This window comes from Daktulosphaira vitifoliae, unplaced genomic scaffold (genome assembly GCF_025091365.1).
Source record: "Daktulosphaira vitifoliae isolate Bord-2020 unplaced genomic scaffold, ASM2509136v1 Scaffold_1, whole genome shotgun sequence".
Classification (NCBI taxonomy): Eukaryota; Metazoa; Arthropoda; class Insecta; order Hemiptera; family Phylloxeridae; genus Daktulosphaira; species Daktulosphaira vitifoliae.
Window position 1 is genome coordinate 25,452,142 of NW_026099572.1, and position 15,891 is coordinate 25,468,032.

Here is a 15,891-nt window from a genome sequence, read left to right on the forward strand (position 1 = left end):
AATATATATATATACCTTGAGTGCCGTACCATTTGGATACGCGTTAACATTTAATGAATAATATTGTTAAAAAATGAAAAAGATTATTCCTTTTTAAATTTCAACTTTTAAACTATGCTTTGCTCACAAAAAATATTTTAAAAAACTTGCATTCATGGTAAAATGCATTTTTGCAAAATTCAGAATTATGCTTAAAATATTTCATTCATATATATCCTATACTTTTAAAATTACTCTGCTTTTGCGTTTAATTTTTATAAAGCTAGATGTTTAAGTCAATTGCATTTATTTTTCAGACCAAATAATGAAGTACATGGTGAAGAACATGAATCTAGTAAAAGTCAATCTTATGTTGACAATATTGTAAGTTTTAATTCTGTGGATGATCTTTTTTTTACAATTAATTTCTTTAAATTAATACAAAAATTATATATTTATTTTTAATTTTTACTAATGATACGACCCTATTTTGGTACATATCTCATATGCCTGTTAACAATAACCCAACATTTTAATTAGTACATATCCCATTAGAAAAAACTAATTAAAATATAATGGAATCAAATAATAATGTTTAATAATAATAANAAAAATATTTTAAAAAACTTGCATTCATGGTAAAATGCATTTTTGCAAAATTCAGAATTATGCTTAAAATATTTCATTCATATATATCCTATACTTTTAAAATTACTCTGCTTTTGCGTTTAATTTTTATAAAGCTAGATGTTTAAGTCAATTGCATTTATTTTTCAGACCAAATAATGAAGTACATGGTGAAGAACATGAATCTAGTAAAAGTCAATCTTATGTTGACAATATTGTAAGTTTTAATTCTGTGGATGATCTTTTTTTTACAATTAATTTCTTTAAATGAATACAAAAATTATATATTTATTTTTAATTTTTACTAATGATACGACCCTATTTCGGTACATATCTCATATGCCTGTTAACAATAACCCAACATTTTAATTATTACATATCCCATTAGAAAAAACTAATTAAAGTATAATGGATTCAAATAATAATGTTTAATAATAATAAAATAAAATAATAATAATAATAATCTATGGATTCTATGTTGAGAATGTCCATCAAAGAGATGACAATGTGCTATAAACATCATGATAATTATAATTTTTAAATCACAATTAAATAATAATAATAAGTTCAAATGATGTTAAACATTCATATGGTAGGTCTCAACTGCTTGTTGCACTACATTTTCACAAACAGTTTTCTGTAAGAATGTGTATATTAACATTGTCAGCGGGTCCCTGTATATCTATCTGTAATAAGCATGAATGCTGACCAAGCTGTTAAATGTTATTGACTGAATCAAGATTTGCGCAAAAATGTGACCGTATCACTTATTTAAATCCAATTTTTTAATTATTAGTTGATTTATTTTAGCTGAAAAGTGAAAAAGCATCAATGGAGCGTTTTCTAAATGCTAAATTTGATAAATTTAATGAAATAATTAATCAAGCATCAAAAAAAGTTAAAAAATTGAAGAAAACACTTCTAAAAGTAAATATATTTTAAGTAAAAATAACTTAACCACAGGTTAATACATATTGTATTATTTTCACACAATAATAATTTTGTTTTATTAACATTTACTATAATTAAAAATATATATATATAGAATGTATTAGTTTTTAAATTAGTTCTAAAATCATGTTTTATTAACCTATATTTTTGTATTAAATTATATTGAAAAAATTGTTTTCCGCAGCATAAACTCGCCAATATAGAATTAGCAAAAAAGAATTTAGATTACGAAAATACTTTAAAAATACAGCAAGGTGATTATATAAGTATATATATTGTTATTAACTTACTTTATTTAATTTTACACCTGTTTAAGCAAAGTCGCATGATATTCTTAGTAAGTAACATGAAATATACTGTGTCTTAATCTGGACTTGTTTACCTGTATAAAATATATAAGTGAATAACCTATGAACTCCATTTATTTATTTTTTGGATGGAGTTCACGTAATGGGGTATAAATTAATTTTGGGCTTATATATTACTATTGTATTAAATTGAACATTAGAAACATTGGTAACAATATCATGTCCATATGGTCATTGATTATTAACTAATTATCAAAAGCAGTTACATATAAACATACATTTTTGTTTATAAAACTTTACATTTTTTTATATTATAACAATTATAATTAAAATCTCTAAGAAAAATATAATTTATAATGCAATGTCTTAATTGATTTTTATAAATATTTTAGAAATATCTTCATCACGTTTTAAAAATAAATAAATCTTATTTCTTTTATTAAATATATTGATAAGAAAAAATATTAATTAAAAAAAAACACCTATGGATTTAAGACATTTTTGAAAAAATTAATTTATCTTATTTTTCCTAAACTTTCAATTGCATTAAGAATAATGTTAAATTACATTAAAAAGAGGTAATTATCAAATTATTATCATTTGTCATTCTATTTTCTATAAAAATTTTTAAGTTAAACTTTGTTAAGTCATTTAATAGCTTCAACATACATTAATTATTATCTTTTTTTTTTGAGAAGTTAATTTTTTTGTTTGAATTATTTTTCTAGATCAAATATCAAAAATTGAAGAAACGATCAAAGCAAAAGTCTATAGTGTTCTAGAAAGTGATTTATTATGTCCAATTTGTAATGAATTAATGGTTAAGGTATTATTTTTACATTTAAATCCATTAATAGCGTAAATATAACACGTCATCATGTTAAAAGTTCTTAGCAAATTTATTATCTTACTTTGGTTAAAAAATGCATTATGGAATACTTTTTAATCAATTTTAAGATTGTTAAATATTATAAAGTGATATTAGAGATCTGAAAACTTTTTGAACTTTCTAATCCTAGAATTGTAAATAAAATTTCTGAAAAGTAAAGCTAAAATATTTTAACTAAAAAAATTATTTCTGGTGAAAATTTCTTTTTTATTAGTTGAAAAAGTAAATAAATGTGTTTAAAAATCAATTTTAAAATTCATATAGTAAAATCTAGTAAAGTAATTTAAAATGCTTTTCTTTAGGTAAATGTACATATTTTTATTTTTAACTAACAATTAATATGATTTCTAAACATATGAAGACACAAATTTTCAATTTAAAATAAAATTTGCTCAATCTTCAAAGATAAAAAACGATTTTACAATTACTTCATTTACTTACATTTACATTACTTTACCATGACGTGTGACATTTTAAAGTAAATTTGTTTATAAAAATAAAATGCAATTTAAGTAAAATGAAAAATATTACTATGTCATTGATATATATTATTATTTTATAATTTAGTAACTATTTTATCCAAAATTTCAATGAGTTTTAAAATTTATTTTTGATAAATTAGCTTCTAAGAGACTGAAAAAAAAATCACATACTTCATAATTATACCAACAAAATTATTTTATTTTAGAATTTGGGTTTGAAGTTTAAATAAAACATATTTTATATCAAAATGTTAGTTCAAGAAAACTTGAATTTTACGCATCCATAAATTAGATTAAAAAAATGATTTTAATTATCTCATTATCATTGGGAAATAAATAAAATTTAGCCATAAATTGTGAAAATGAATATTTTATATAAAATTTAATATGTAAATTTGTTTTTTTTTTTAGGCGTGTACAACTAATTGCAACCATACATTTTGTGAAGTTTGTTTAGATACTCATGTTGCAAAAAGGCCTTTGTGTCCTATTTGTCTAACTTGTGTTAGAACCAAAACTCTTTGTCTAGCTTTGGATAACTTTATTACTAATATTTGTAATCTTCTTGGGAATGAAATAAAAGAACATCGGGAAAAAGTACAACAAGAAAGTAAGTATATTTGAACATTTATTAACTTATATTTATTGTTATAACTATTTTTAGAATTGACAGTTAATGTCCCACGACTAAAGTATCCGCTACAAGTTGCTAGAAGAGGTGGTATAAGAGGTGGTAGAAGAGGTGGTAGAAGAAGTTTAAGATAATTTACCTTATTGTTAAAAATAAAATATTTTCTATAAATTATCTCACCTATTGTATTTTAAATTTTAATTAAAAGATATTTGATACCAAGCAAAATGATAGGTACTTTTTTAACAACTATGAGCACAATAACATATTATTTAATGTTTTTAACACAAATATAAATAAGCATAAGTATTTTAATTATATTTTACATGAACTCTATTAAATAATAAAATAAAACCTTGGGAGCTAGAGCTATTGGTTGGTACATAAGAATTTTGTTCGCCACCCGGTTCCTACTAAAGCGGTTGCCCATATGACTAATAATAAAAAATAACAATAAATTTCAATGATAGATTTCTAACCATAAAAAAAAGAAAGATTACCATTCATCTAATTAATATGTTTTTTTCTGTATAATATGATTATTGGGAGAAAGTGTTAACGGAAAAAAGTGCAACCCCATCGTACACAGTAAACCCTTTTTCTTTTTTTACTACCGCCTGAATGATTGTGGGCCGCCCTGGAACTGCCGTTAGGCATTACTTCAGGGCGGCCCACGCCGTCTATAAATCACACCACCACGTTGTGAATCAGCTCTTGATTAACTTCGGGCTGATTCACTCAGGGATCCGTTGCCCAGGTTTCACTGCGTGCAGGTGGGGGCAGGACTTCGCGTGGGTTGGCCAAATAATTCACAACACAATACATAAAACACATAAAATACCTACGGCGCCAGTAGCGCCGCAGGTCATCCTACCCTTGGCAGTCTCTGCCACAGGCGTTCGGCCTCCTCTTTTTGGCTCATCACCGATTCGGCGATCGCCTGAACTAGAGACCACCCCTCCTGGCTTCTCAGAATCAGGTCTCATCATGAACTCGACGCCGAACGCGGACCCCGAGCGAGACTCCAACTCTTCCCGCTCGCTGGCCCACGCCTCGCACAGGAAGAGCGTATGCGATGCATTATCCGCTTCTCCCGGCCAATCCCGACAGTGATGGCATGTCGGCGCGGATTCTTCCTCGGCCAGTCGTCGGCGCCAGTTGGACACGGTTCTTTTCCGGAGCTCGTGTCCGTTGGCGCGTTCGACGGCCAGCAGGTCCGCGGGCGGCAGTGAAGCCAGGACTCTTGCCTCCACTCCGGAGACGATGCCATAGGCGCACACGGTCCGGATGGCTCCAACGGGTACTTCAACCTACAGAACTGTTTGCGTACAAAAAAAAACAATAATATACAGTAAATTTATTATTATTATTATGCGTAAAATGTTCACCAAATCGTTTCCACTGGCACCCTCACCACCACACAATGGGACCAAAGGCTGATTTAGCCGGCCAAAAGTACCATTTTTAAATCAACTAATAAACATTTTTTTTTTTAATAATTTTTTTTTATTATATCCTTATAAGGTCATGTACAAAAATTCAAGGCCAAAAATTGATACAGTAATGGTTGAGTGCTATTTAAATATCACAACACTGAATTTTTTTGTTTTTTTTCTAGGATTTTTATTATTTCTTCAATCATTTTTTCCTGCTTAATATATTGAAAATATATATATTTACAATATACAATATATTATGTTTATTAAAAACTTTATTTAAACTTAATTTTAACGAATCATTAGTTTTAATTACATCTAATTTTTACAACTTTTAAGCTGATTAAGTTGATTGAACTGATAAAACCAATGAAATTATTAAAATTACAATTTTTACGAAAATACACGTTTATTATAGGGATATTCTATTTGCACGGCTCAAATTCAATCTGACGCTTTTACACGTAAATGTAAAGCAAAATATAACTTTTTCATTTTTTTTATAATTTATCCGTATAAATTACAATATTAAATTACTGAATATCAATTATATAATGAATTTAATAATTATAATTAGTATTTATTCATATATAATATTTTATATATAAAGACCTACAAATCAGGATATAATCAAAGAAATAAGAGTGGATGTTGCTTTTGAAATAATCCACCAATTTCTCTAAATGAAACACTATCCACAGATTTGCATCGAAGCGTTTCTTACGACAGTGATTTTAATAAATCTATTAAACTCAATAATTAAATGAACTGTTGAATTATTCTAAAAAAATCATCAACTCCTATTTACTTAATTACATAATGATTACAATGTTGTATGTGTTTTGCATATACTTAAAAATAAATTTCCTAGACACAAATTAATTTATACTATATAAAAATTCAAATCGTAATTTTTGTATCGTAACATTCTAAGCAGATTATTGTCATCTATATCGGTGTTTATTGTAAAATCTGCCTCTTATATGGAAATTAATGGACATCTACATTTATATTGTTATTGAATCTCTCAACCACTTAGCCACTCGTCAAGTTTCTCCTTGTCATTCTCGTCAATGTCTTCACTAACCTGAAATATGAATAACATTTCTACTATGTAAATACCTCTTCTATTAATGAAGTCATTAGTTAAAATTTTGCAAAATATTTTAATACATTTTTAAGTCATCGTTTCACAGCAATTCTTATTTTCACTATTAAGTATGTGTTCCTCAATAATAGAAAAAATTATATTTTATTACTTAAATTACATAAGTATAAACAAATATTTTGTTCACTTTGTAAGATATGAGCATGTTGCATATATCAAAACGTTAAAATATGAATATAACATAAATTAAAAATATATATAATATATTGGATTGAACTAACCAAAGACTATGAATATTATGACTATATAAATTTACATAAAAAAAAAAAGTATTGTTTAATGGTACTAAGTTTAATCTACTATAACATTGTTGAAACATTTCAAATCATCAATAGAATGATCATATAATTATTGAAAAAGTTAAATTTTCAATAGTTTTATTAATACTACTAACCCATTGCTAACTTGTATGAGTAATGCACTAAAATATTTCAATCACACAACTCCCTGTTCTTATTGCTATATATAAATTAAAAGAGAGGCAATCAAAAATTAAAAATACATTCTTTTTTAACCCGATGATGGCAATACAGAAATAACTAGTAAAAATTTAGAAAAAATATCAGAAATGGTTCAATGATATTGAATTCATACTATAACATCATCGTTACAAAACTTGATATTTGAGAATGGTATTTTAATAATTATGTTAGATTCAACATAGCAGCAAGATAAAATCATGTAAAATTAGCGAGTATAGAAAAAATATATTCTAAATAAAAATAAAGGTCTAAATTTGATGAAGGAGTATTTAAATATATTACTAATTAATTGTAAGTTTAACTCTATAGAGATTTTTCAATTATCTTTTATCTGTTTGTTGAAGTGTCAAGACTCAATTTATTTACAACATAAAAAAAGCTAATTTTACAACTAACTACATGACCACAATCGAATATTTTGTTCATTAGATTAGATACGTGTTTTTTGCAAAAATTAAGACGTAAAGATTGTATTTTAGGAAATATTATCATCATATTTAGAATTAAATTTATTCTAAACAAATAAAATACATATGTGACCTGATTCATAAAGTAATATAATATAAATTTGTATATGCATTAAAATATTATTACAGTATTCAAAATTCCGTATAATAAATTAATATAAATGGTAATTATGGATATTTCACTAATGTTTGTAATTTTAATTAAATCAGTTTTCGCGAACTCTTGTGCATTCTATTGCAATGCAAATATACAGAAAATATTCAGAAACTAAATGAAATTTTTGGTCATAAAAATTGGAAGGAGTTAACAAAATACTATAGTTATTGTTATGATAATAGGAATACCGAGATAGAAATTTATACTGACAATTTATTTAAACCCGATAAAGGCGATACAGAGATAGTAACCACTAAAAATTTAAAGAAAAAAATGAAATATGGTTCAATGATATTGAGTTCAATCTACTACTACATTGTTGAAATGTTTTATGATTGTCAATGTAAAATTAGTGAGTATGTAAATTATAAATATATATTGAAAAACCCAGAAAGTATAGAGTATAAGAAAAATTCGAAAAAACAATATAAGCATATTCAACATTTACTTAATGGAGGTATTAATTTTGACAATGAAATAATTAAAAACTTAAACCTTTTTAATAGGGCTATTAATATTTTCAATCCATTAATAACTTGTATGATAAATGCACTACAATTTTTCGATTACTCGACTCCGGTTCTTACAGCTCTAAAGAAATTAATAAAGTGGCAATCAAATATTGAAAACATTAAATATATCGCTGACATTAATACTGCTGAATATGAAAGAAAGAAACTTTTTGACTTCAATATTTTTGACGAAAATTTTAAAAATTTTAATAAAAAAGTTAAGATTATTTATAAGATAGAAAACCACATTAAATTGTACGACTGTTTTTCCCTATATGATGATACCAAATGGAATATTCCAAATGGCGTACAGAAATTTTGTATAGATTTAGGCTTTGATGATGAAAAATAAATACTAACATTTTACTCCAACAATGTACGAATATTTTATCATTTCCATTAAATTGTTTTGATTATTGCCGTACTATATTTTTCAGAATACTAGATTATTTTAAGATAACTAATTAACAAACCTTTTAAAAAATATAAATAATATGATAAAAATGTATTTATTCAATAAGTCAATATAATACTTTCTGTTTTAGAGTGAAATTATTTGTATATAAGTTATGTATCAATTTTTAAATTATGCCTTTTAATATTTAATTTATCATAAGATATATTATAGTAAAATTGTCGTTCATTAGTCATAGTGTACACACGTGTTTATTTTTCACATCATGAATAAAAAAAAATTGTCAAATATTTTAATATTGCGTTTTGTGTTGAAATTCTCATTTTCCAAATTAAAAATAAAAACTTTATGGTAAGTGCTTTTTTATTGGTGACAATGATTTTTATGAATATTATTTAATTCTAATTAGCAGATTTTTTAAGTTGAACAAAAAGAGAATATAACGTTCATTATATTAAGTCTATCCCACTTATTTCAGGTCGGCTCTACCTTATTTATTTGAAGAAATTTTACTCCAAACACAGTTAAATATCCCGTATGTTCGCCATGACTATAAACATTTGTCAGTTAGACGACAGCTCTACCTTTATTTGAGACCTATTTAATTGCACACAAATTATTTGTATGAAATGATAAATTAAAAAAACCCAGCACAGTAGTGTCATATTACAGTTGATATGTGACAATTATACATAGCATCAGACTGTGATTAAAATTTCTATCCTAAAAGACGCTCTTGATTAAAAAAAAAAAAAGAAATACCTATAGTATTTATAAAAAAAATTAGTTTTGTTTCATTGATAATTTCAAGCCTCATTATAGCTGACTCTGCTTAAATGAACTTCTATATTTATCTAAATTAATTAATGAACTGAATTAGTTTTTTGTTTATTTAAAAAACATTTGACTAGCAATCGGCATTTGACGGAAATGTGGATTGATGACTACTAAAATTATCACTATACAGACTACCACAATAATAATTGTATTATAGTAATAATTCATTTCGTTATAGTGATCTATAATAAAATTCCACTTGTAATAGGCAAATCTGAACATCTAATAAACCATAAGAAAATAATAAAAATATAATTACAATTACCTTTATAATATCGATATATTGAATATTATAAGTGCATGAGCATAAATTTAAATTGAATATAGTAATAAATATATATATAATAACATAGCGACATGAGTATCATATGTGGGATGTTTTTCTGTCAGATGTTCGCAGCCCACAGTTGGTAGGATGACGTCACTGATCCTTGATTTGTCGGTAGCGATGCGTTCGGGTTCTCTATAGTATCTGCGCGATTGGTCTCGACAGACCATTAGCATGTGGACCTGGACGTGGGTGAACGCGGGACGAGATTACCCAATTGGTTACTCACATAAGCAACATTCTATTATAACAACACACATATGTGGACAAGAGACCCATCGAGACACGCCGCAACATACGTAAGTGGGTGTTAAAACCACAAGTCGCATAAGTGAATCAAAAAGGATAACTACGGTGATGATAGCAATGGACGATGTTCGGCACAAGCGATGATTATCAGTTAACCAAAACTGGACGTCGTCGGACGTTGGCGTCACGATCAGATGACGACAGCGGTGGTGGACGACTTTTGCAATAGCGACAGCGGTAACTCAGCTGAACAGCGTCAAATGGTCGGTGACTTCAATACTCAAGTCTTCTGTCTGTTCAGTGAATATACAGAAGCGTGTTGAGTATTTAAATGGATTAATTTCGATTTTTTTATCAATATATTTTAAGTGTCACTGCGTCCACTTCGCTCTGGTAGTATAAAAAAATTTGTTTTTTATTTTCATGTTTTTTCTTTAGTCGATGTCGACCGAACTAAGAACACGATTATGATTTATATTCCGTTACACTCTTATAACATATTTAAACTTTTATATGTTAAATTATTATGTNAAAAAAAAAAATTTTTATTTTTATTATTCTGCAAGTAATTGAGTGGGTTATGATAAAAAAATCACCCTTTATATAAAAAAAAACAAAGTTTCAAATAAAAAATTATGTTGGACTTTTTGACGGAAAACTTGTTATTATGTTTTTAATATGTCATTTAATTTGTTATTAATATAATTTTTACATTGTTTATTTGTCTCTATTTTAATAGTTCAGACAATCTGCACCTACACCAGACAAGACCTAAACAATTTTTATTGTAAGTTGTATTTTGTTTTGTAAAAAAGTAATCATATAAATCTTGAATGATGAGTCAGTTGTTAATGACAATAATTTATTTAATAATAAAATAAATTGTTAAAAATTTTATTGACATTTTATTAAATACAAATCTTTTAAATCAAAAATACAAATATGTTCGTAAACCACTAAGCATTGATTTCAGTCCATTTTGTAGCGGACAGTCACTGATCACATAAGCATATCCAGCTAAACTGTATCTAAATCCGAGTTCTTCAATATCGTGAAATAAAATCATTCCATAGTTTTTAATTTGTTCATTAAAAACATCTGTTATTTCTTCAAAACTTATATCAGGGTTGATGATTTCCTTCACGGCTGCAACCATATCTTTCGACTCCTCTTCTTGACTTTGAGCTTCATTTAATATTATATTTTTGGTTAGAAATGTTTTCAACTTGTCATTAATATCTTTCATGAGTTCCATAAATGAATCGATATTCGATGTAAGTTTATTGGTAGTCTTAAATAAATTGAGAACTTGTAAAACTTGATTATTTTTCATTTCTATCATAATTTTATTAATACCAATATACCAATTAGTTAATAATATCAGTGTACTTTTCATAAAAGAAAATATTTTGTCAAGATTTTTGGTTAATTGTATTAATACCTTGTAACCATCCCATAGAATGTTTAATTTATTTAGTTCTTCAGCAAAAGTCATTAAAAATTCAACAATAACTAGCAACCAATTACTATACGTACAACTAATTACAGTAAAAAATTGTCGTACCCTAATTCGAACATTCCATTCATTAACAATTCTACCGTTTCTTTTCGCAATCATATCGGTTAACTTAAATGATCGACCATTATCAATTATACCACAGTCGGGATTAATAACTACTAGATTTTGCCAATAAGGATTTCTCAGTAGACACTCCATGTCGTCGATACGCGAAGCTGACAGTGGTGTTATATTACGTTGAATAATGCAAAGCAAAAAAAAGTAGAAAAAATATCTTAAACACATTTTTATCAAAAACGATTTATAAATTTTCGAAAATACAAAGTATTGAATTTAAAAACTTAAAAATTTTAATGATTTATTAATAAAATGTCGTTATTATTTAAGAATATAATGCTTTTATAAATTATATTACTAAAATTAAGCTTCTAGAATGCAAATACTCAACTGTAAAAAGATACTATATCACAATAATTTATTATTTTTTGTGTTTTTCAACATACTTTTGTTGAAATTGTTATATTATAATTATTTATATAGTCTTTGTTGAAAGATGATGATATAAGCAAAAACAAAATTTATTTCTCGTATAATATTTTATATTGATGCAATATCAATAATTCTTATTTTATATATCTAAGGTTAGTCATCAATATTATACTATATACCATAAGTAAAAATTAGGGCTCCGTTTTTTTTTTAATATTGATATCGTAAATCATGATATCAAAAACAAAACTATATGAATGTATATCGTTTGTTTGTCTCATAATAATTGTAAAATTGATACGATCGTTGACGCAACATTTGTAATTAACACAGCTCGTCAAAATTTGGGTCATGGAATGTTTATGATTTAAATAAAAAATGAGAAAATCATAATNCATGGAATGTTTATGATTTAAATAAAAAATGAGAAAATCATAATTTTAAAAATATTGAATTGTGGCTAAAATATTAATATTACAGTAAAGCTAAGGGTATATTCAGAATCATCATCAAAAAACCCAACAGAAACTATAAAAAAAATAAACACATCATGGTAAAATTAATACCTTCTCAGCTTCGCATCGAAGCTAAAAATATTTCATAAAAATTCAATAACCCAAATTTGTCGAGATGTTTAGTTAAATAAGACACATATGTTATAATATTCCCAATGCTTTGCAGTATGCATCTTACATTTATCAATGAAAAATTTTAATCTGTATTTTTATTATTTGTTTACAAACAAATAATTTATTTGTCATTATACTACTTTACTGTACAGTTTGCTTAATAATTGTATACATCATCAACTCAATCATTATTAACCTGATGGAGTCTTAGGTATATTTTAAATAAATGATACGGCAACGTTAAATATAATAATTATTTTATATCCGCAATTATATTAACAAGACAATAACGATAAGATGTAAAAATATCGATATATTACGTGTGTCGGTTGGCAGTAAAAAGTGCAAATTCAACGCCGGACCGGTCGTGTCACTCGCGGTCCACTCGACGTCGTTCGATCAGTCGGACGAGGAGAGACAGCTGTACATCAGTCGCCATCTAGTGGTATAAGCCGAAGTGCAATGCAACCGCATCAAACCATGTGTCTTATCTTAAAATAACAATTATGTAATGTAGAATTAAATACAATAAACTAAAAAGATCACTAAAAACCCTGATAACAATATCGTTAGATTGGGGATATTCTCACATACTATAAAAAGCACTGAAATCCTTTCAGAGTTCAGTTCGCTTCTGTCGAATTTCAATCTGGGACAATTACCAGCCACGACCCTGTGTTGTTGGCTGTTTTTTATGCATTCTGTTTATAAAATTTGAAATGAATTTGTTTTGACATATTATTCTGTGACGAGGTACGAATATGATACCTCTATACATCAAAATTTTTGTCGAATTGTCTTTGGATTACAATATGTAGCTGCAATATATGAAGTAAATTAACTTGTATTATCCCAATTATTTATTTTTTATTCAGAATGAATCTACCTTTTTTTTATGTTAAATTATTATAATTGTAAGAAATTTTTTTATTTTGACGCTATAATATATTAAACAAACAACAAACTTCAATTATAAGCTTGTCAAATTTAGACTAAAATAAAAGTTTTAGTACGATTTAATATTTATTCATATGTATAATTTTGCACTTAACATAACATGAATCTATTCTAGACTTGATCTATAACACATTAATATGTTCAAAAATATTATGAATTGAATATTAATTAAAAACATTTATGGGATACAATAGTAATCCGTGCCACAAATCATATTAAAAAATACCACGCAACTAACGTACGGTTAATCCTATCAGAAATTGCTAAAGTAACATAATTTACATATCATTGACTAATTGGAAACACTTGTCGTATATTTTTTATTTTTAATTTAGTACCCGCTCCGATATTTCTAAAAGTTCTATTTTCATAAGTTTCATCGAAATAGCTGACTAATTCCTTTACTTTTGTTAGCATTATAGAACGTAAATTAAATTCCTTTACGTTATTTTCTGATAAAAAATTCAACACATATAATTTACCACAAAATTGTAAAAAAATTTATTGGAACAATAAAATGATTCAAGGCTACGATATTGTATTTTACGATGGGTACTTTGTGTTACATGATAAAAACAACCTTTGAGAGCTATGTGATTACCAAATACAGTTAAAACTGCTTATTATTAAAAATATTATTAATTTAAAAAACTAAAAAAAATTGAAAATGCAAGACATTTCCAAATCTAAATGAACACTTAGAGGGTCAATAAAAAAATACATAAAGTTGAGTTAAATTTTTTGGAGACAAACAAAAATCCATCTAACATTTTTTAAAGCTGGCTAAATATTCCCATACTCACTGCAAGCCTATGCACTCGAGTTACAAGTATTGAAGTTTTATAAAGCGTAACTGTATTTTATTATTTTTATATAATACTCAAAATCTTCAAAAGTTCTTTTATTATACTACGAATACAATAATATATAATTATATTAACTATAACCCTGGTCAACTCAAATTTCGAGCTAAAACTTTGGTGGTATATTTATTGTTAATGATATATTCTATATTGATAAAGAATGTCTTTATAATAAAAATATACACATATTTTCATTGTTTATTTAATTTTTTTAATCTAGCATTGTAATTAACTTTTTAAAATATAGAATCTACATATTTAATTGATATAATATGGATGACTATGAATAATAATAATAATATAAGGTTTCGAGAAATATACCGTATATTTATATTCAATAAACATATTATACTAAATATTGTCAACAGGGTTTTACCAAATTTTGGATATACCTTTTTAATGTGTAGAATTTAATAATCGCTGCCAAGTTTATTCTGTGAGTTAACGTATATGTGTATGTTGATTGGGGACTGGAACGAACCTGAAAAACGGTTCTTTAACTGGAATCATTAAATATTAGAACCTGAACCTGAATAGGAATTATTCAGATAGCTACGAACCAGAACCGAACCGGAACCCTCAATAACAAAGGTTCGTTTAAACGGTTCTTAACCGTCAAGCGCAATTTATCTATATTTTAAGGGCGTTATATATTTTTGATAACAATTCAAGAGTTCCAAGAAATTTGTGTTGTCCACAAAATATTATACTTCTATTTTTTAAATGAAATAATCATACTTAAAACATAATTATTGGCTGTTTGTTCACTATAGGACTGTAAATTATTATTTATGACTGCGATAGTCATAAATAGAAGTTTTAATAATATTATTAAAACAAGCATATTATGCTTGCGTTTCTTGTGGTTTTTTCGGCGAACTGATGCTTGCGTCTTCCTCTAACACATCAACTGATAAAACGTTTAACAGCCTATCCAGATTTATGGCTTAAAAAAAAAATTTAACTCCAATAAGAATTGGAGATTATGATAATTTTGTTATCTTTTTACGTCTTCACGCGCTGGTAAATTCTATAATTATTTCTAATTATACATGTATATCCATTAATGAACGCGTGCCATTTTGAAAAATAATTTTATTGGTAATTTAATACTTTTAGTGAAACCATGCTACTAATTTAAAAAAATACATTGAAGAAACGTATGAAGAATGAGGAGTTTATTAAAAAATGTAATGAGTTGAAACTTAAAAGTTCGTGTTCTAATAACCAAAAGTAAATTGATGTTATGTTCAAGTTCAATGAAATAAAAATAACTAAGACAAAAAAATATTTAATTGATAATTGTGTGGAATTTGTTATTGTTAATGGACGCCCTTATAATATCTTAAATGACAGTGGATTTAAAAAAATAATAGATACTATTTTAACTTCCTAGTTAAATATATTCTTGATAACTTATAAAATTATACATTAATTAGGAGGCGTGTTGAAAACAATTTTATTCAAAGGACTATAATGAATGAAATTAAAATAAAATGGTGTCATTAAAAATCGA

The 15,891-nt window shown here is 26.2% G+C and overlaps 1 protein-coding gene across 1 annotated transcript; it reads left to right on the forward strand.

Moving 5' to 3' along the window:
- Positions 1–720: 720 nt before the first annotated feature.
- Positions 721–4,267, forward strand: LOC126893884 (E3 ubiquitin-protein ligase RNF8-like). The gene is made up of 6 exons (XM_050664420.1): positions 721–823; positions 1,417–1,533; positions 1,742–1,811; positions 2,594–2,691; positions 3,648–3,846; positions 3,901–4,267. The coding sequence occupies exons 2-6, from the start codon at positions 1,438–1,440 to the stop codon at positions 3,999–4,001; spliced, it is 564 nt and encodes a 187-aa protein (XP_050520377.1). The 5' UTR covers positions 721–823; positions 1,417–1,437; the 3' UTR covers positions 4,002–4,267.
- The last annotated feature ends 11,624 nt before the right edge of the window (positions 4,268–15,891 follow it).

Bases quoted from the DNA above. Each gene is read 5' to 3' on its own strand.
- LOC126893884 (XM_050664420.1), top strand. From the start codon at position 1,438: ATGGAGCGTTTTCTAAATGCTAAATTTGATAAATTTAATGAAATAATT. The intron at 1,812-2,593 runs GTGATTATATAA...TTATTTTTCTAG, and splicing joins TACTTTAAAAATACAGCAAG to ATCAAATATCAAAAATTGAA. The intron at 3,847-3,900 runs GTAAGTATATTT...AACTATTTTTAG, and splicing joins GGAAAAAGTACAACAAGAAA to AATTGACAGTTAATGTCCCA.